A 20,474-nucleotide genomic window follows, 5' to 3' on the forward strand; every position below is an offset into this window, starting at 1 on the left:
GTCCACCTTCAGGATGGAGGAGGGGGGACAGTCTGGGTCCATACTGTACTAGCCCGAATCCAGAGTAGAAAAATGTTCCTGCCTAAAAATGTAACTGTGGCAGCTCCCCCAGTTTAGCTAGTGAGTAATTGAGCCATTCAGACCTGGGAGGGCCCAGATTCAATTTTTAGTTTGTGCAGTTAGCTGGTGGAAGGCTGGCTACAATTAGCTTCCTTGCTCTTGTGTTAGGAAGGAAAAAAAATCTCACCGATGTTCCTCGTCCCTGATTGCTATCCAGTTACACTGATGGAAGTGTGTGCATGTACACTCATCATGTACACTTATTTACAACACAGGAGGCCAATCAGCCCTAACCAATATCTTGTACAAATTCATAGTCATTGTTTTATTTTTATGTTCAATGCCCTGCAGTATAAAATCCAGACCCATTGCTTTTTTATGGTGTTTCCTATCTGCACTTCCAGCTTTACAGATCTATGTTTCTGAACCCCAAAATCTCAAATTCCTCTACTCTGTTAAGGATCTCATCCTTTCGGGTAGATTTCCTTTCACTATTCTCTTTCCCAAATTCTACTATTTCACATCTTTTTGTATCTGTCCACTTTGCTAACCTGCCTTCTGAATTCTTCAGCATAGTTTGCCATATCCTTTAATTTGCCATCCTCAGCAAACTGGAAAAAACAGGTCCCAACATAGATCTCTGGGGAACAACACTACCCACATATCGCCAATCCAAAATAAATCTATTCACGTCTATTCTTTGCTTTACGTTCCCTAGTCATCCATTTTTGTTTATATTCCTTTTAATACCATGCATCTTAGCTTTCATTATGTGGCATCTTATCAAATACCTTTTGAAAATCCTTATAAACAACATCTACTACATTTCCCTTTATCTACACTCGAATTTACTGAAAAAAAATTCAATTAGTCAAGCATGACCTACCTTTTACAAATCAAAGCTGAATGTCTCCGATTAGCCCAAGCCTTTCCAACTGTTCACTAATTTCGATCTGTATTATGGACTCTAGAAGTTTACCTACAAATGAAGTAAGACTAACTCATTTAATTTCCTGGCTTATCCCTTTCTTCCCGATATCAGGCGAGGATAGGATTGGACTCATCTGTGATGGACACTGCAGCCCACTAGTACTCACTACCGAGGTTTACTCATGAATAGCAACCACTTAAGCGAGTACAAAAAAGGTGAGCAGCATACATGGAAAAGTACCCAGCCATAAGGGAAGAGGTGAGGTGAGGGACAAAAGGTGCAAAAAACCTATGTACTGTATCACATTCACATGACAACAATCTTAGCAGTAGACACTTTAATTACTTGGTATCAGTACATTGTTGATGACTCATGTTTCAAGTCTACACAAACAGGAAGTTAGTGTGAAGAGGTTGGTTGAGTTTTTCCCTAAACTACACTACCATAAATGACAACCAGAAACATTAAATGTATTGGAGCTATATAGAAGATCTAGGATAATAACCTGTAGCCATGTTTATTGCACATAGGTTTCCAATTTTGCCGAGTCAGACAAAAAGGCAAAGATGCTGCCACGCTCTTCTCCATAAGGAGGGGACAAAGGAAAACCATTGCCATACAGAGCCTCTCTCGCATACCTCCAATGCTTAAAAGGCAGCAGAATCTGGAGCTGACAAGTCACTGACCCACTGTAAAGATCACAGCAACATAACAGAAACCAAAAAAGGTATTTGTACACCGTTCACGTGTTTGTTGGAGGCGATTTATAAAAAGACAACAAAAGCAGCTCTGTGTGGTAGCACACTAAAAGAAGCAAACCTCAGAATATATTCAATAGGAACATAGGAACAGGCGTAGGCCATTCAGCCCCTCGTGCCTGCTCTGCCATTTGATAAGATCATGGCTGATCTGTGATCTAACTCCATATACCTGCCTTTGGCACATATCCCTTAATACCTTTGATTGCCAAAAAGCTATCTATCGCACATTTAAATTTAGCAATTGAACTAGCATCAATTGCTGTTTGCAGAAGAGAGTTCCAAACTTCTACCACCCTTTGTTTGTAGAAATGTTTTCTAATCTCACTCCTGAAAGGTCTGGCTCTAATAAACCATCAAATTACCCATTCTCCTCTCTGGTCCATTGTCAAAGTGACTGTCGCAGGTCCAGCGGACCAATGTTAACGGAGTTATGAGCAATTAAAAAGCAGTATTGCAGAGACTATTGAACAGGTTGCATGTCCTCCCTCCTGTTTAAGGCGAGAGCATGACAAAAACTACAAGCATATGCTATCAAAGAACTGATTTAAATCAGTTTTGAATTCTGTCAGGAGTTTGAATGAAATGGTATTTTAAAATCATCTTAGTGCATTTAACAGGATTTGTTCTAGAATGGGCACCCATGCTAGGAATTTCAGAACAAGCCCATCTCAATTTGTGAAACCAAATTACCACAAAGGTAATCAGGACCTATGTATTTTTTCAGTCTATGCATTTATAGAATTAGTAATTGTTTGGGTTTGCTGATAAATATATCAATTATGCATAAAGTAAAGATAGCACCCTCCCAATTCCTCTGTGTGAGGGTGCAGAGTTTCTTCTGTTCTCCCTCCTTTATGAATGCAAAAGCTTGCCCTTCTGTGTGGTTTAATAAGCAATAATGACCCTCTGGTACCTTTAAGTGACCATCCTTCATGCCTCACAATGGACAACAAATGCATACCCGGTGAGGAAAAAAGCAGCCTCTGCCATGATGTCCTCACAATTAAATGCTCACCAACACTTACTATAAGAATTACAAATCAGAAATGGCCAGTGGTACAAGACATCAATGGAGCACAAACCTGCCATTTAATATAGGACGGGATAGATTTCAATCACGACAGCACACAGAATACAATGGGGGGGAAAAAAATCACTAAACTTTATGTTTTATAAAAATATATGAAAAATATATAGATCAGAAACTCAGTAGGTATAATTTAGAACAGTCGTTACCAATTAAAATCCAAATTATGTAAAGACAACTTGCTTATATAGGAACAGGAGTAGGCCATTCAGCCCTTCGAGCCTGTTCCACCATTCAATTAGATCATGGATGATCTGTATCTTAACTCCATCTACCCGCCTTGGATCCAAAACCCTTAATACCCTTGCCTAACAAAAATCTATCAATCTCAGTTTTGAAATTTTCAACTGACATAGACAACAGCTTTTTGGGGAAGTGTTCTAGATTTCCACTACCCTTTGTGTGAAGAAGTGCTTCCTAGCATCATCCCTGAACAGCCTACCTCTAAGATTATGCCCCCTTGTTCCAGACTCTCCCATCAGAGGAAATAGTTTCTCTCTATCTACCCTATCAAATCCTTTAATCATTTTAAACAAATCAATTAGATCATCCCATAATCTTCTATTTTCAAGGGACTCCAGGCTAGTTTATGCAACCTGTCCTCATAACTTAACCCTTTTAGCCCCAGTATCATTCTGGTGAATCTGTGCTGCATCCCCTCGAAGGCCAATAAACGAAGCCTGTTTTTGTGTTCCTCTACTTTTACAAAGAAAAAGTCAACAGGCAATTAGGTTGTTCAGACGCTTCCCCCACTTCTAGCGGATCTATATTTCTAACAAACGTATCTGTAGAAATATAGGATGCACAATCTTTTTCATTACTAAAAGGCTAGCACTCACCTGTGACAGGTCTTGATGGGTGCCTACAATGGTTCTTTTGCGCTTTGGCTGGATTAGTTCTGAAAGGGTCTCCATCGCTGCCACCTGAAGCCATGGTGCAACCCAGTTGGCCCAAATGACTGCAGTCAGCCTACAAAATCAAAGTTATAAAAGTCAACACGCAACACAAGGGAATCAAGATTTTTTTTCCCCCCCCCAAGTCTCCGTTGAAGAGGGCTGAAAAACAAAAATACAAAATTAAAATACCCTTGGCACTGGATATTCCATCTGATATAAGTGCTACTAACATTGAAACAGAAAGAGATAATGTGTGTATGTGCAGGATCAGGCTTAGTTGTGAAGCCCATTCCTCCCAACAGATGAATAGACTGCCAACACTCACCATCTAGGCTCATACAACGAACAGCCACTTGCGATAAGTATTGGAGAGCAACCAACACCCATGGAACTGTTCTCCAGCAAGAAGTTAACAGCTTTACTATAGGAGAAGGGTGGCAGGACTTTGCAAAACATGTTATACATTACACATACAAATTCACTATGTAAGAGAAATAGCTACAACATACACCATACCACATATGAAGTGTCAGTGGCAATGTACAACACTTGGTATGAATGAGAGAAGAGCTATCTGTATTCCACTTTGTTACTTAGTCTTCATTATGCATCCCTGCTTACCTCAAGATCTACAATTCTCCTGTAGAGGTTTCAAATAATTATGCTGGTCATGAGCCTTATAGGTATAATCAATTTATAGTTTTGTCTGTTGATTATCAATAACAAGACAAACATCTCAAACAGCTGCTATAGTCACTTAACCTCTATTTCCAACACAATGTATTTCTGTAAAACCGGTCAAAAATGCCTATCATTTAAATTTGAGTATCATTCATATTTCTTCATGTATTTGTTACAACTCAGCACACACACACCCTGCTCAAATCCAAATCTCTGATAAGCTTTGCTATACTATTTATTATACACACATGGGGTTGGTTACAAAGTGACATAAGGGGTTTAAAAGGCTGACAACTCAAAAAAGTTAAATCTCACGCTGTTAACAACTCAACTAACCCATAGGTACGTTAACTGTTTTCTACCACTCCTAGGTATGCACTGAACTCACACATGTAAGAGGCAATGAAGTAAACGAGCATAACTTCATCCATTTGTACAGGCATGATGTTCCAGGACCATCCGAAAACGAGAAGTGCTAAAAAGTCATTATAGAGATATTAAAAATGCATTAGAAATTTAATAAGGCTTACATAATTAATGGCAGCGTATTATTTCTCTAGTCTCAAAAGCAAACAGGTTTTAGACCCATTTTGAGTCCTACACAATTATGTAGTGGTTCTATCATCTACCATCACTCTGCAACACTGGTTTCTCCTGCCAGTATCCCTTCCCCTTAGAAAATGGTGATAATGACAGAACAGTAGAAAAGTCAAGAACCAAGACAAAGTTATTCAAATCATCTAACCTCATTATTGTGGATAACATACAAATTAAGAGCAAGAGTAGGCCATTCAGTCCCTCGAGCCTTCTCTGCCAGTTGATAAGATCATGGTTGATCTGATTGTGACCTCAACCCTACTTTCCCGTCTACCTACTATAACCTTAGATTCCTGATTAACAAGGGGGTCAATCTAACTCAGCCTTAAAAATATTCAATGACCCTGCCTCTACTGCTCTCTGGGGAAGGGAGTTCCACAGACTCACAAACCTCAGAGAAAAAATTTCTCTTCAGCTCAGTCTTAAATGGGAGACCCCTTATTTTTAAACTGTGGCCCCTAGTTCTAGTCTCTCCCACAAGGGGAAACATCCTCTCAGCATCTACCCCTTCAAGTCCCCTCAGGATCTTACAGGTTTCAATGAGATCACCTTTCATTCTTCTAAACTCCATCTACACAGGCCCAACTTGTCCAACCTTTCCTCATAAGATAATCCCTCATCCCAGGAATCAGTTGAGAGAACCTTCTCTGAACTGCCTCCAATTATGTCCTTTTTTAAATAAGGAGGCCAAAACTGTACACAGTATTCTAGGTGTGGTCTCACCAATGTCCTGTACAACTGTAGCAAAACATCTCTACTTGTACATTCCGTTCCCCTTGCAATAAATGGCATTTGCCTTCCTAATCACTTGCTGTACCTGCATACTAACTTTTTGTGATTCATGTACTAGGATACCCAGATCCCTCTGCAACTCGGAGTTCAGCAATCTCTCTCCATTTAAATAATATACTGTTTTTCTATTCCTCCTGCCTATTTGGACAAGTTCACATTTTCCCACATTATACTCCATCTGCTAATTTTTTGCCCACTCACTTAACCTATCTATATCCCTTTGCAGACTCCTTATGTCTTCTTCACAACTTACTTTTCTACCTACCTTTGTGTCATCAGCAAATTTAGCAACCATACATTTGGTCCCTTCATCCAAGTCATGATACAGATTGTAAATAGTTGAGGCCCAAGCACTGATCCCTGTGGCACTCCACTCATTACATCTTGCCAACCTGAAAATGACCCATTTATGCCTACTCTGTTTCCTGTTAACATGGATAAAGGATTGGTTAGCTAATATGTTACCCCCTACACCATGAGCTCTTATTTTGTGTAGTAGCCGTTGATGTGGCACCTTGTCAAAAGCCTTCTGGAAATCTAAGTACACCACATCCACAGGATCCCCTTTTATCCATGTTGCTTGTTACTTCCTCAAAGAACTCTAATAAATTAGTCAATATAAAAATAAATCACTCAAAGAGGAAGAACAACAGCCACTATAACAATGCTGTTGAAGGGCATTAGGAGTTGTAACAACCTTTGAATTCAGATGATGTGTACAGACAGCTCAAGATTCTTGTGGTTAGGAGGTCACCAGTATCTTGTAATTGCATTACAGTATTGAACACAATTATTTGGAGTAGATACAAAACTGCAATGTCGTTCAGGGGTTCAAATAACATTCTAAACCGTAAGACCGAAGTTCAAGAAGTCGAAGATCGTCATCTGAATCCAGGTACTGCATCATAAGTTTGTAACACATTCCAATACAATTGCTAATGAAACAGACAGCTCTCACTGTACCATTGGGGAAGCAGCTTTCCTCCTGGAGGAAAAAACAGCAAAACCAATGTCTACCTCTAGAGGCAAATTCAAGAGCAACACTAGGAACAGGTCATTTAATTGTTCTCGCTGCTAACTGGAGCAAGAAAGACAAAAAAACTTTAAGAATTTAACTCTTCCATGCACTTTATCTTATGCAAAGATTTGGCAAACAAAAAACCCTAAATTTCCATTTGCTTGCATGGGTACAGGTGCAAAATTGGACTTCTTAAACACAAGCACATTTTTCACCCATTTTCTTTAAATGAGCCATCATTTGCCAATCCAGGACATGAATAGCCCACTAATCTAAAAAGGAGCTAATTCTCCTTTCTGTTTACACGTTCTCAACCACTCTTCAACACACAAAATTGGCTACACTGACAACTATATTGCACATCATGGAAATTCACTTTCATTCGTCATTGCAACTTGCACGTTATCTACTAGGAAAATAACAATTGATATTGTAGATGAATTAGGCTGACTTTCCATTTGTTAGGTCCCAGTCCACCTCGGGGAAATCCAACAGCCAGTGACAATGCTCTAATGGGACATTCATTACCACAAGTCTCACTTATCTATCATCAGATCAGTCACTACATGAATGTCATTTGTTAGCTCAGCATCTTACCCTACAACATTACACAAACCTGCTGTATTTTTAAGGTACAGTTGCTCAATATGAAACTAGCTCCATCATTTAACAAAAATTACATTTGTCCAAAACAAAGACCCCCAAAAAATGCCTCAACCTCTTGACTTGTGGTGCTTTCAGAGCAAGCTGCCATAGAAACCAAGATGTATCAATGCACTCTTCCTGCAACCACTGTGCAATAAAACTGTACAATGGCTTCATAAAATATGCATCTTAATGTACTCACAAAATATAGGTGAGCATAAACTTGAGAACTCAATATAAAAATAATATTTTTTATTAACTCTGGAAATGAATGTATTTTACAAATTCAAAGATCTTCAGGACACAGAAGTCTTCACAAAAAGATATTTGGGTATTTTTAAAATATAGTAAAATAGATAGCTTCTGAGTACATTAGAAACCTGAAGGGATTAAGGGATTTGAAGAAAGTCACAATCATGGATCATTAAGAATGAGCCAACTTTATGAACCATTCAAGTAAGATTGCATTGCAGCTCTCTAATATTACCCAAGACAACGATTATTATTTTAATACATATAATACTAGCCCCCCACCTCCTTCCTCCATTTTGCCTTCAGAATAGAAGCCATTTATAACTTTTACTTTTTCCCACATCTTGCTTTACTGCGTCTCAAAGTAATACTACTTTTTTTTTAATTACTTGGAGCATCAACTCTTCTTACTTCCCTGTACTCCTTTTGCACAAATCTCAACAATTATGGACATCCTTACCCTCTTTCACTAACTAACACCTGCTGTCAAAAAGAGATCCAAACAGTGGACTTGGAACATTGGGAAGTTGCTACTTGCATACTTACAAAGATTGATATGCACACTTGGATCAAACTCCCTAGTCATTAAACTAGTAATCAATTAGTACCAAACTAAGGAGCAAAGTCTCATTCTAAAGCACTTACAAAATTCTGTTTGACATGAGGAAATTATAATTTCTAGGAGTATAAAAATATTACATAAGCCATTTTGAAATTTATACAAGGAAATGGCAACAAATATTGATTTTGAGTGGTATTAATCCAGCCTCTTGACACCACAGAAGTTTATGCATGGACCTGGAAAATAAGGATGCAACACCAGCCACACATTTGATTTTGATCTGCCCAAGTATACACACTTACTGACATGCAATAAAAACTTTAAAGTACAATGTCCCACAGTACTTTGCAGAGAAATAAGAGAACGAACACCAGGCTATGGGAAAGAGGTTAGGAGAGGTGACTGAAGTCTAGGTTGAAAAGATAAAGAACATAAGAAATAGGAACAGGAGTAGGCCAATCGGCCCCTCGAGCCTGCTTCGCCATTCAATAAGATCATGGCTAATCTGATCCTAACCTCAAATCTAAATTCATGTCCAATTTCCTGCCTGCTCCCCGTAACCCCTAATTCCCTTTACTTCTAGATGGGCTTCGAGAACAATTTTAAAATGTAGGAGTGGAGAGGCAAAGGGGTTTAAAGAGGTGGTTCCAGAGAAAATGGTTCAGGTAATTGAAAGCTCTATCACCCATAATGGGGCGAAAGGAGAGATTTGCACGTAAGGCCAGCAGAGTGTGAAAGGGGATGTATGGCTGGAGGAGGTTGTTGAAGTAGGGAGAAATAAGACCAAGAAATGAAAACAAGGATTTTAAATTGGATATGTACAAGGAATCAGTGTAGGTGATTGTAGGCAATGGAGGAGGAGGTTAGGCTTTGGGGCAGCTGCACCCTCGACAATTTGGAGTTTATGGAGGGAGGTGGTAGTGTGGTGGTAATGGCAGTGTGCTCGCAAATTCAAATCCCACCGTCTCAAGTTATGAAACTGAATTCAATAGATCTTGTAAGTTATGGGCTGGCACCACAAAAAAAACTCACCAAAGTTGGATTGTAGTAAAACCTAACTGGTTCACTAATGTCTCTCAGGGAAGTGAACTTACTACCCCTCACTGGTCAGGCCTACATGCAATACTAGGTATACACTAGGCCATGGCAATGCCTCAAACTTACACAGAAGTACAAAATTTGTGTTGTAGTCAAAATGATATTCAATGTAAATCCAGTTCGACATCCCTCCAAGTGAAGTATTACAGTTATAATGAACATTCCAAGAGATTTAGAATCCATTAACAGAAATCAACTGAAAAGCCCAATTGCAAAGTAAAAATACCATTGCGATATACAATCACAGGTGAAAAAGTTATCTCCCAGTCCCTTTTGATATAAAGTTTTATCAAATTTCCTGGGTTACAATGTTGCTCTTCTACCATAAAACCTATTTCATAGTGCAAGCACCGACTAGTCAGAGCCTATTGCTCACACCCCGTTACTCAAACATTACCAAGCCTGTTTGTGTGATACCAATACTAGAAATGAAGGTACGATTATTGTTCCCCATTAAATTCGTTCACTTGAACCGGCGGCTGTACCTGTCCCAGTTTTCAGTCTCTGTCTGTCTGTTTGCCGGCCGGCTGGCCGGCGAGCCAACCAAGTCGACTCTCTAGGTTGCCGCTCAGCTTCGCCCGCCCCGGAGCCGCGTCTTTTGCCCAGTGGTCTGGAATTGAAAGAACGAAAGCAGCTTTTAAACAGTGATCGTAGGCCGGAGACAGCAGTCACCCGCTTGTGGGTCCCGGTTTGTGTCCCCAGGCCCGGCTTCGTCTCCTCTCAGCTGCCACCTCGCACCCCGACCGTATCAAATGCGCCCATTGGCCCTCGGCCAGACCCTCAACCGCTAATCATGAGCGCCCGTGATTGGCTCCTCTCCACGCCTCCGCCTACAACTGCATTCTGATTCGCTCCTAGCAGAAAATAGGCAAAAACAAAAGGACAAAAAAAGAAAGCTGTACATGCAGGAGGCTGCTTCCTGGTAAATGCCAGGAGTAAATAAAAGCGCTCATGAGGAAACGCAATCATTAACAAACCAATGGCCGCCGAAAAATATAATTAAAAAAAAGAAAACCAAACCCGCAAGATGAAAGTCTTAATATAAAAGTTCCAACAAATGGCAGACCATTCTGCCTTGGCCGAGAACTGAATCAACTCAAAAACTGTTCAATTGAGTGATAAAATCCTATTAAGAAAATGTCCATATAAACAAAGGTCACTGCCCTTATTTAGCTTATCACTCATTTTGTAATTACTACTCAATGTTCAGTCAACATAAACATTGCATAAAAAAGATATAACTTGTTGCATTTATAGTACTTTCAACATTCCAAGAGGGTGTATACACGCACCTTGCAAGTGTCACATATACTTCCTGAATTACTTTTCCCATCATGCCGATACAATATCAATTCATACTTACCATATACAGCCCCCACCACTTACACTATTTTTACTTACACCATCCCTGTTTATCCCAGACACACACCGATATCGGGCAAATGGCTCTAGCCATTTTCCATTACCATAGGCATTAATTACAAAAGCGCCATGTAAACCGTATTAAGCGGGCCAGCTATTTCAGGCAGTTCAGCAGATGTTTGCACCTCGTTATAGTGCGATTACCTGTCATTAGGTCTTGTGGCAGTTGTATTATTGCATTTGCCTGCTGTCACATTTGATCTATTCCCCAAATAGAAAGCATTGCAAGAGAAAGCAACAGGCGTGTTTAAAGGGGCAATCTTCCCTTCATTCTTGGTAATTAGGTTTGATAATGATTCTGCACACAAGACTATTGAACTTTTAATGACCAATTTATCTCAGAGAAATCAAGAGGCTTAACAGGTTAGATTATGAGGACAGATTGCATAAACTTGGTTTGTATTCCCTGGAGTTCATATGGTTGAGGGTGATCTAATCAAGGTGTTTAAAATGATAAATGGATCGCTACAGTAGATACAGAGAAACTATTTCCTCTCGTGGAGGATTCCAAAACAAGAGGGCACAATCTTAAAATTCAGGAGCCATTCAGGAGTGAAATCAGGAAGCACTTTTTCCACACAAAGGGTAGTGGAATCTGGAACTCTTTCCCTTAAAAGACTGTGGATACTGGGTCAATTGAAATTTTCAAGACTGAGATTGATAGATTTTTGTTAGATGAAAGTATCAACGGAGCAAAGGAGGGTAAATGGAGTTGAGGTACAGATCAGCCATTGTCTAATTGAATGGCGGAAAAGGCTCGAGGACTGAATGGCCTACTCCTGATCCCATATTCCCAAGTCAGCATGCTAGTTCGCAACATTTCTACAATTAATATTTTTTGGATATGAAAAAATGTGATTTTTGTAAAAAATCCTTTCATTTCTATATCTGTGCATCAGTTACACAGGTTACTGGAAATGCCACTTTGGCCATTTCTCTGCAACTCTTGCAGATTATAATGCTTTTACTAAGTTTTGTTTTAAAAAAAGTTTCTTTCTCCCCAAATTTAGAATTAAGATAGATAGATAGATAGATAGATATAGTATTTACAACTTCCAGTAAACTCCAAAACGTCAGAAGGTGGTGTTAAGTCCAAGCGCACCAGGAGATACACGGCAGAGGCAGCTTGAATCACCGCCTGCCAGCTACAGGTTGACTGGCTGCACATTCTGACAGTACAACTGCTGATTCTGCATTGGTGCAAACTATCTGGTCACTGATACTCTTATGCAGTTCAGAGACAGATAGGGCAAAGTCAGGTGCATGTTACAAACCCTTAGCTTAGTGAAGTCAGAAGATAGTAACCTTAAAAACAAGAGTCAGCTGCAAAATGCCATCAGCAGCATAGTCCACAAAATTTTACAATGGTATAGTATGGGGCAATTTTCAGATGTACAATAATTTTACCACCTGGTTGTTGCTAAGCAGACAACTTTGGTATTACCACTAGACTGTATTATCTGAAATAGACCTAATACAGTGGTATCAGATTATCACCCCTGAAGTTCAGGAGTGATAATCTGACACCACTATTTCAGATAATACATTATTGCAGAAAAGGCCTGGTCAAAAAAGCACTTCCAATTTCTGCTTTTTAAAGCAGTGTACTTATTTCAGCACCATAGAGTCCAATTTAAAGTAGATTTTAATATTTTCTACAAGTGTATTATAAATAGGTAATGAATCTTCAACATCTAATTTTGTTGTTAAAGCTCAGCAAATCTGTTATATGAACCACGAGGCAATCTAAATTATACTTTTGTACATTAAAAGCTCATATATGTGCATAACTACTCACTGTTACTTTATCTGACACTAGTTTTTGTCCTCTCCTTCCAAAAAAAATTCTGCCCTCCTTTCCTGAGCATGCTTGGTAAGGTTCCAAAGTGCCAACTGCCCACCAATAGTTTACCCAGCAGCCATTCTTCACATTTGAGCCTAAACAAGGGTCAATGTGGCTCAGTTGATAACACTCATCTTTGCGTGACCAGATTGTGGGAGAACGCTTACCCGAAGATCAGTGGCTGAATGTCCTTGACTGCTGAAGTGTTCCCCGACTGGGAGGGAACCCTCCTGTCTGGCAATTGTTGCGCGGTGTCCGTCCATCCATTGTCGCAGTGTCTGCATGGTCTCGCCAATGTACCATGCTCCGGGGCATCCTTTCCTGCAACGTACGAGGTAGACAACGTTGGCCGAGTCACAGGAGTATGAAGGGTACTCTGTTGGTTGCGTCCCGTGTTTGTCTTCTGAGGAGGTCTATGCGATTTTTCGCTGTGGCCTGTCGGAACTGTCGATCGACGAGTCGAGCGTCATATCCCGTTCTTACGAGGGCGTCTTTCGGTGTCCATCGCGTTCCTCCTCGTCTGAGCAGATCCTGTGTATTCGCAGGGCCTGTCCATAGGGGATGGCCTCTTTGATGTGGTTAGGGTGGAAGCTGGAAAAGTGGAGAATCGTGAGGTTGTCCGTGGGCTTGCGGTAGAGTGAGGTGCTGAGGTGCCCGTCTTTGATGGAGATTCGTGTGTCCAAGAAAGAAACCGATTCTGAGGAGTAGTCCATGGTGAGTTTGATGGTGGGATGGAACTTGTTGATGTTATCGTGTAGTCTCTTCAGTGATTCTTCGCCGTGGGTCCATAGGAAGAAAATGTCGTCGATGTATCTGGTGTATAGCGTTGGCTGGAGGTCCTGTGCAGTGAAGAAGTCTTGCTCGAACTTGTGCATGAAAATGTTGGTGTATTGGGGTGCGAATTTGGTCCCCATGGCTGTTCCGTGTGTTTGGGCCTACAGACGCTGAAAGACGCCCTCGTAAGAACGGGATATGACGCTCGACTCGTCGATCGACAGTTTCGACGGGCCACAGCGAAAAATCGTATAGACCTCCTCAGAAGACAAACATGGGACGCAACCAACAGAGTACCCTTCGTCGTCCAGTACTTCCCCGGAGCGGAGAAACTGCGCCATGTTCTCCGCAGCCTTCAACAGGTCATCGATGACGACGAACACCTCACTAAGGCCATCCCCACGCCTCCACTACTCGCCTTCAAACAGCCACCCAACCTCAAACAGACCATCGTTCGAAAGCAAATTACCCAGCTTTCAGGAGAACAGCGTCCACGACACCACACAACCCTGCCACGGCAACCTCTGCAAGACATGCCAGATCATCGACACAGATACCACTATCACACGAGAGGACACCACCCACCAGGGTACATGGTTCATACTCCTGTGACTCGGCCAACGTTGTCTACCTCATACGTTGCAGGAAAGGATGCCCCGGAGCATGGTACATTGGCAAGACCATGCAGACACTGCGACAACGGTTGAACGGACACCGCGCAACAATCGACAGACAGGAGGGTTCCCTCCCAGTCGGGGAACACTTCAGAAGTCAAGGACATTCAGCCACCGATTTTCGGGTAAGCGTTCTCCAAGGTGGCCTTTGAGACACAAGACAACGCAAAATCGTCGAGCAGAAATTGATAGCCAAGTTCCGCACCCATGAGGACGGCCTCAACCGGGATCTTGGGTTCATGTCGCGCTACACGTAACCCCACCAGGGGAAAAAAAAAGTTATCTGTTTTTAACACAACTGGTCATTCTCTCTCTTTCTCTTTCTTTCCCCTTTCCCCTCTCCCCTTTTTCCCTCTCCCCTTTTTCCCTCTCCCCTCTCCCCTTTTTCCCTCTCCCCTTTTTCCCTCTCCCCTTTTTCCCTCTCCCCTTTTTCCCTCTCCCCTTTTTCCCTCTCCCCTTTTTCCCTCTCCCCTTTTTCCCTCTCCCCTTTTTCCCTCTCCCCTCTCCCCTCTCCCCTCTCCCTCTGGAATCTTACAACACCAGGTTATAGTCCAACAATTTTATTTTAAAATCACAAGCTTTCGGAGATTATCCCCTTCGTCAGGTGAAGATTCACCTGACGAAGGGGATAATCTCCGAAAGCTTGTGATTTTAAAATAAAATTGTTGGACTATAACCTGGTGTTGTAAGATTCCTTACATTTGTCCATCCCAGTCCATCACCGGCATCTCCACATCATCTCTTTCTTTGGTTCTGGCCGTTTGTATATTCAGTTGTCTGGGGTATCTAAGGTTTCTCTGTCTGAACACTATTCAATTAATTTGATGGCCTTGATAACGGGCAGTTGGAAAGATTATCTGTAATCACCAGGCATTGTTCTATGACTATATATGCGGTAATTTTCAATGAATCTCGACACTCACCTGACGAAGGAGAAAGCCTCCGAAAGCTTGTGATTTTCAAATAAAACAGTTGGACTATAACCTGGTGTTGTAAGATTCCTTACATTTGTCCACCCCAGTCCATCACTGGCATCTCCACATCTTGGCTTTATAAAGCCAAGGATCCCAAATGCTTTTTTTTTTAAACAGGCTTCTCAACTTGTCCTGCCACCTTCAAAGACTTGTGTACGTAAACTCCAGGTCTCTCTGTTCCTGCACCCCTTTAAAATTATACCATTTAGCTTATATTGCCTCTCTTCATTCAGCCTTCCAAAATGCATAATTTCACACTTCTCTGCATGAAAGTTAATTTACCACATGTCCTCCGATTTCACCAACCTGTCTATGTCCTCCTGAATTCTGCTACTATCCTCCTCACGGTTTACTACTTTTATGAGTTTGGTTTCATCTTCAAACTTTGAAATTATGTCATGGATTCCCAAGTCCAGGTCATTAATATATATCAACCTAATACAGATCCTGGGGGACACCACTGTATACTTCCCTCCAGTCTGAAAAACAACCGTTCCCCACTATTCTCTGCTTTCTGTCCCTTAGCCAATTTCGTATCCACGCTGCCACTGCCCCTTTAATCCAATGGGCTTCAATTTTGCTAACAAATCTATTATGTGGTAATTTATTAAACACCTTTTGAAAGTCCATAAATATATCAACCCTCTCCGTTACTTCATCAAAGTACTCAAATCAAGCTCGCCAAACACTTGCCTTTAACAAATCCATGCTGGCTGTCATTGATTAACCCATGTTTTTCCAAGTGACAATTAATTTTGTCCCAGATTATTGTCTCTTAAAGTTTCCCCACCACCGACGATAGTCTGACTGGCCTGTAGTTACCTGGTTTATCCCGCTCCCCTTTTTTGAACAGGGGTGTAACATTTACAACCCTCTGGCACCACACCCGTCTCCAAGGCGAATTGATAAATTGTCACCAGAACCTCTGCTATTTCCACCCTTACTTCCCCCCTCAACAACCATCTACCTTGAGCACCGCCAACCTTTTAAGTACCTCTTGTATCTATTTTTATCCTTTCCAATTTCTCTACCATGACATTAGCAGCATCCTCTTCTCTTGTGAACACAGATGCAAAATGCTTATTCAGTACCTCAGCCGTGCCCTCTGCCTCCACAAGAAGATCTCCTCTTTGGTCCCTAATCGGCCCACCCTTCCTTTGACTATCTGTGGGCCGAATTTTGCTGTAAAAATAATGGAGAGACTAACAGCGCTCACTACTGTTTATGTGCAAATCAGACAGCAACTTCTGGCAACTGCACAAGCGCAGTTAAACGCGGAAATCCAGAAGTTGCTTTCCGAGATGCCCTGCTCCTCCAAAAGCTGCACGAAAATGGCGACTCACTGGTCAAGTGTATTGAACAGTGTGAAGTTCCTGTTCTTACCTCATAGATACGTACTAAACTCGACAAAAAAAGTTAGAGCTTGTCCATTCCAGTGCAAGTTCCTTTTTAACGGCGTGATTAGTCTTAATTACTGCCAAACAACCTCTCTGGCACTGAAAATTAACTTTTACTAGTGTGGCGTCTCATTGCATCAGCTTTTAATTATTTTTGGAGATTTAAAAAAAATTTAAATAACTTGTTTTGTTACATTTTCTTTCTGTCTCTTTTATATCTCTCTCTTAATCCAATCTTTCTTTCCCTCTCTTTACTTTGCTTCCTGTGCCTGATTTGACATTGAATTCACTATTCTAACTGACAATTCCTGGTTCAGACGCTGCGCTCCTCATTAATGATTCTTCAATCTGATTGGTTAAGGAGATACACAGTTGTTTCACACAGGTCCCAGATGTCCTGTAGAGGGCGCTGCACTTTTTGGCTGGTTGGCTGATAGCGACTTGCCGTGCAAAAGCCCACAGACAGTCTATGGGCAAAGGCAAGTCTAACGGACGGCTAGCACCGCCAGTTCGCTTTTCAAAGCAAAATCCAGCCCTATATGTTCATAAAATACTTCAGTGTTCCCTTTTATGTTACCGCTAATCTATTCTCATACACTCTCTCTGCCCCTCTTATTTCCTTTTCCAGTTCCCTGCACTCTGTATTCAGCTTGGCTGTCTACTGCATTATGAACCTGACATTTATCATAAGTCTCCTTTTCCTGTTTTATTTTAATTATCCAGGGAGCTTTAGCTTTGGATATCCTTCCTTTACCCTTCGTGGGAATGTGTCTAGTCTGTACCCAAACTATCTCCTCTTTGAAGGCCTCCCATTTCTCATTTATTGCTTTACCTGCCAATCTTTGATTCCAATCCAGCAGGGCCAGATCCCTTTTCAACTCACTGAAATTAGCCCTCCTCCAATTGAGTATTTTTACGTTTGATTGTTCCTTATCTTTTTCCATAACTACTCTAAACCTAGTGATATAGTGATCACTGTTTCCCAAATGCTCTCCCACTGAAACATGCTCCACTTCATTCCCCAGAACTAGATCCAGCACTGTATCCTTCTTCGTTGGGCTGGAAACACACTGATCAAGAAAGTTCTTGTACACATTTCAGGAATTTTTCCCCCTTTACACTGTTATTTTCCCAGTCTATATTAGGATAATTGAAGATCTCCATTATCACTACCCTTTTGTTTTTGCATCTTTCTGAAATTTGCGGCTCTATCTCCTTCCCACTGCTTGGTGGCCTATATTATACACCCAGCAGCTTAACAGCTACTCTTCTGTTCCTTAACTATACTCAAATAGATTCTATGAACCCTGAAGCACATCATCCCTTTCCAGGGCTGTAACAGCATCTTTGATCAATTGTGCCATGCCCCCTCCTTTTTATTTCCCCTTCCCTATTTTTCCTGAATACATTGTAGCCAGGAATATTAAATTTCCCTTCCTCCCCTTGTTTGAGCCAGGTCGCCATTATTACCAATATGTCAATTTATACCTGCAGTTCACCAATCTTATTTACCACGCTCCGTGCATTTACGCACATGACCTCCAAACCCACCTTAGTCTGCCTTGTATTTCTCCCCTATCTGATCCCTCCTATTTCTGAACAACTCTTTATTCTAATGCTGTTTGTCTCTCCCAGACCTCTGTGCACCTTGTTTCTCCTCTCTGGATGCTTCATCCCGGTTCCCCACCCACTGCCAAATTAGTTTAAACCCTCCACTAGTTACCGTTCCCGCAAGAACATTGGTCCCAGCCCTGTTGAGGTGCAACCCATCCATCTTGTACAGTTACCTAAGTAAGAGTTCTGTACACAAATGCATGTAGCATAAGAAATAAAACAAATGAGTTAGAAGTACAAATTCAGCATAAAGGGTATGATATAGTAATCAACAAGAGACCTGGCTACAAGCTGGGTATGACTGGGAGCTAAATATTCTGGGCTATAGAATCTTTAGAAAGGACAGGGAAATTTGGGAAAGGAAGAGGAGCACTACTAATAAAAGACACAATTACAGCAGTAAAGTGAAGGTTTCAGTAAGTGATCAGGCAGTGGAAACACTGATAGTGGCCCAGAATTTGCTGAAACAATAATAGCGTGTGAACTGTTATCAATGTGCAAATTAGCTAGCAACTTGTGGCGAGGAAAAGATACCCCGTGAATTGCAATTTGCCACAAGTTGCTGGCCAATTCGCGCCACTCCACATTAGCTTCGCAAAAACAGCATCTCGCCCTTAACCTCCCCCAGATTTTCATGAAGCTCCTGCATTTGCACATTAATTTCCCATTAAACTTGGCACAGAAAGTTAAGTCTAGTAATTAACAGCAGAAGTACCCTTTTAACAAAACGATAATTGTTAATGACTGCCACTCAACCACTCTTGCCCAGTACGTGAACAATTAAAAGTGTACAGTCAGGGAATGAATTGTTGTTGGAGATTTTAAAAATGTTTTTCATACTTTTCCTGTCTCTTAATCCAATCTTTCTTTTCCTCTCTCTGTAGTTGATTTAACATTGAATTCACCCACTCTAATTCACCCTCCTTCTCAGTCCTTTGTTTATTTCTCAATCCTTAAATCTCATTGGTTAAGGAGATACACCGTTTGTCCCGTTGTTCACCAAGGTCCCAGGTGCCCTGTTTCCCTCTGTTATCAGCTGGCGCTTCCTGCAACATAGTGGGCAAAAACTTTAGAGCTGAAGGGTGCAGGAAAAAGTCTAACTAATCAGGCAAATGGGTATCTGGTGATCATGATGGACTGGGTGGCTTTTTTTTTACTTCATGGGTCAAGAATGTTTGTACATTTTGCACACCTACCCTGCCATTCACTCACTCCCAGGGATCACCATTGACCAGAAACTTAACTGGACCAGCCACATAAATACTGTGGTTAAAAGAGCAGGTCAGAGGCTGGGTATTTTGCAGCAAGTGACTCATCTCCTGACTCCCCAAAGCCTTTCCACCATCTACAAGGCACAAGTCAGGAGTGTGATGGAATACTCTCCACTTGCCTGGATGGGTGCAGCTCCAACAACACTCAAGAAGCTCGACACCATCCAGGGTGGTGAATGGGATGCCAATCAAGCCCGCTTGATTGGCACCCCATTCACCACCCTAAACGTTCACTCCCTTCACCACCGGTGCACCGTGGCTGCAGTGTATACCATCCACAGGATGCACTGTAGCAACTCGCCAAGGCTTCTTTGACAGCACCTCCCAAACTCACGACCTCTACCACCTAAAAGGATAAGGGCAGCAGGCACATGGGAACACCACCACCTGCATGTTCCCCTCCAAGTCAGACACCATCCCGACTTGGAAATATATCGCTGTTCCTTCATTGTCGCTGGGTCAAAATCCTGGAACTCCCTACCTAACAGCACTGTGGGAGTACCTTCACCACACGGACTGCAGTAGTTCAAGGAGGCGGCTCACCACCACCTTCTCAAGGGCAATAAATGCTGAACTTGCCAGCGACGGCCACATCCCATGAACGAATTAAAAATACTTTTCAAGGATCAATACAATTCTCAAACACAACTAGGTTACAATGTCCTCCTCTTCTGCTTGTTCTTTTTAATTTTTTTTCTTAATTTTCCTTTCTGTCTCTTTTTTTCTTTCTCTCTTAATCCATTTTCTTTCCCTCTTCAGCAAATTTTGATCCAACATGATTGAATTTGATATCAGGTTTGAGGGGAATTTGATGTTAGGTTTCAGGGAGAAGGGAGAGTCACAAACCAAGGTTTTAAATTCAAGTAACACAAAATTCAAAGTGATGAGAAATAAATTGACCACAGTAAACTGGGTTGAACTATTAATGGGTAAATCTACAAGCAGTGGGAAGTATTCAAGAAGAATTTTGTACAATACAAAACCAGTACATACCCATAAAAAGGTACAGGCTCCACTTGTGCAATTAAGCAAGTCCACAAATGAGCCAAGGGTCAGTGGGCCAGAATTTGCTGCAATGGCACATCTTGTGGCAAAAGACATTAATTGGACTTTTTAACCTCACCA

General features: G+C 41.4%; 1 protein-coding gene across 2 annotated transcripts in view; it reads right to left on the reverse strand.

Moving 5' to 3' along the window:
• Window positions 1-20,474, reverse strand: part of LOC137344400 (bcl-2 homologous antagonist/killer-like) — a 45,311-nt gene that overhangs the window by 23,662 nt on the left and 1,175 nt on the right. The window contains exons 2-3 of one of the 2 annotated variants that reach the window (XM_068007327.1): window positions 9,866-9,990; window positions 3,679-3,808 (exon numbers count right to left, since the gene is read on the reverse strand). In XM_068007327.1, coding sequence (XP_067863428.1) covers window positions 3,679-3,772 — 94 coding nt within the window. In that variant the 5' untranslated portion in view covers window positions 3,773-3,808; window positions 9,866-9,990. Of the gene's footprint in view, window positions 1-3,678; window positions 3,809-9,865; window positions 10,110-20,474 lie in introns of those variants that run through there. The other variant, XM_068007326.1, reaches the window with a different exon arrangement.

Source organism: Heptranchias perlo, chromosome 27 (genome assembly GCF_035084215.1).
Source record: "Heptranchias perlo isolate sHepPer1 chromosome 27, sHepPer1.hap1, whole genome shotgun sequence".
NCBI classification, from domain to species: domain Eukaryota; kingdom Metazoa; phylum Chordata; class Chondrichthyes; order Hexanchiformes; family Hexanchidae; genus Heptranchias; species Heptranchias perlo.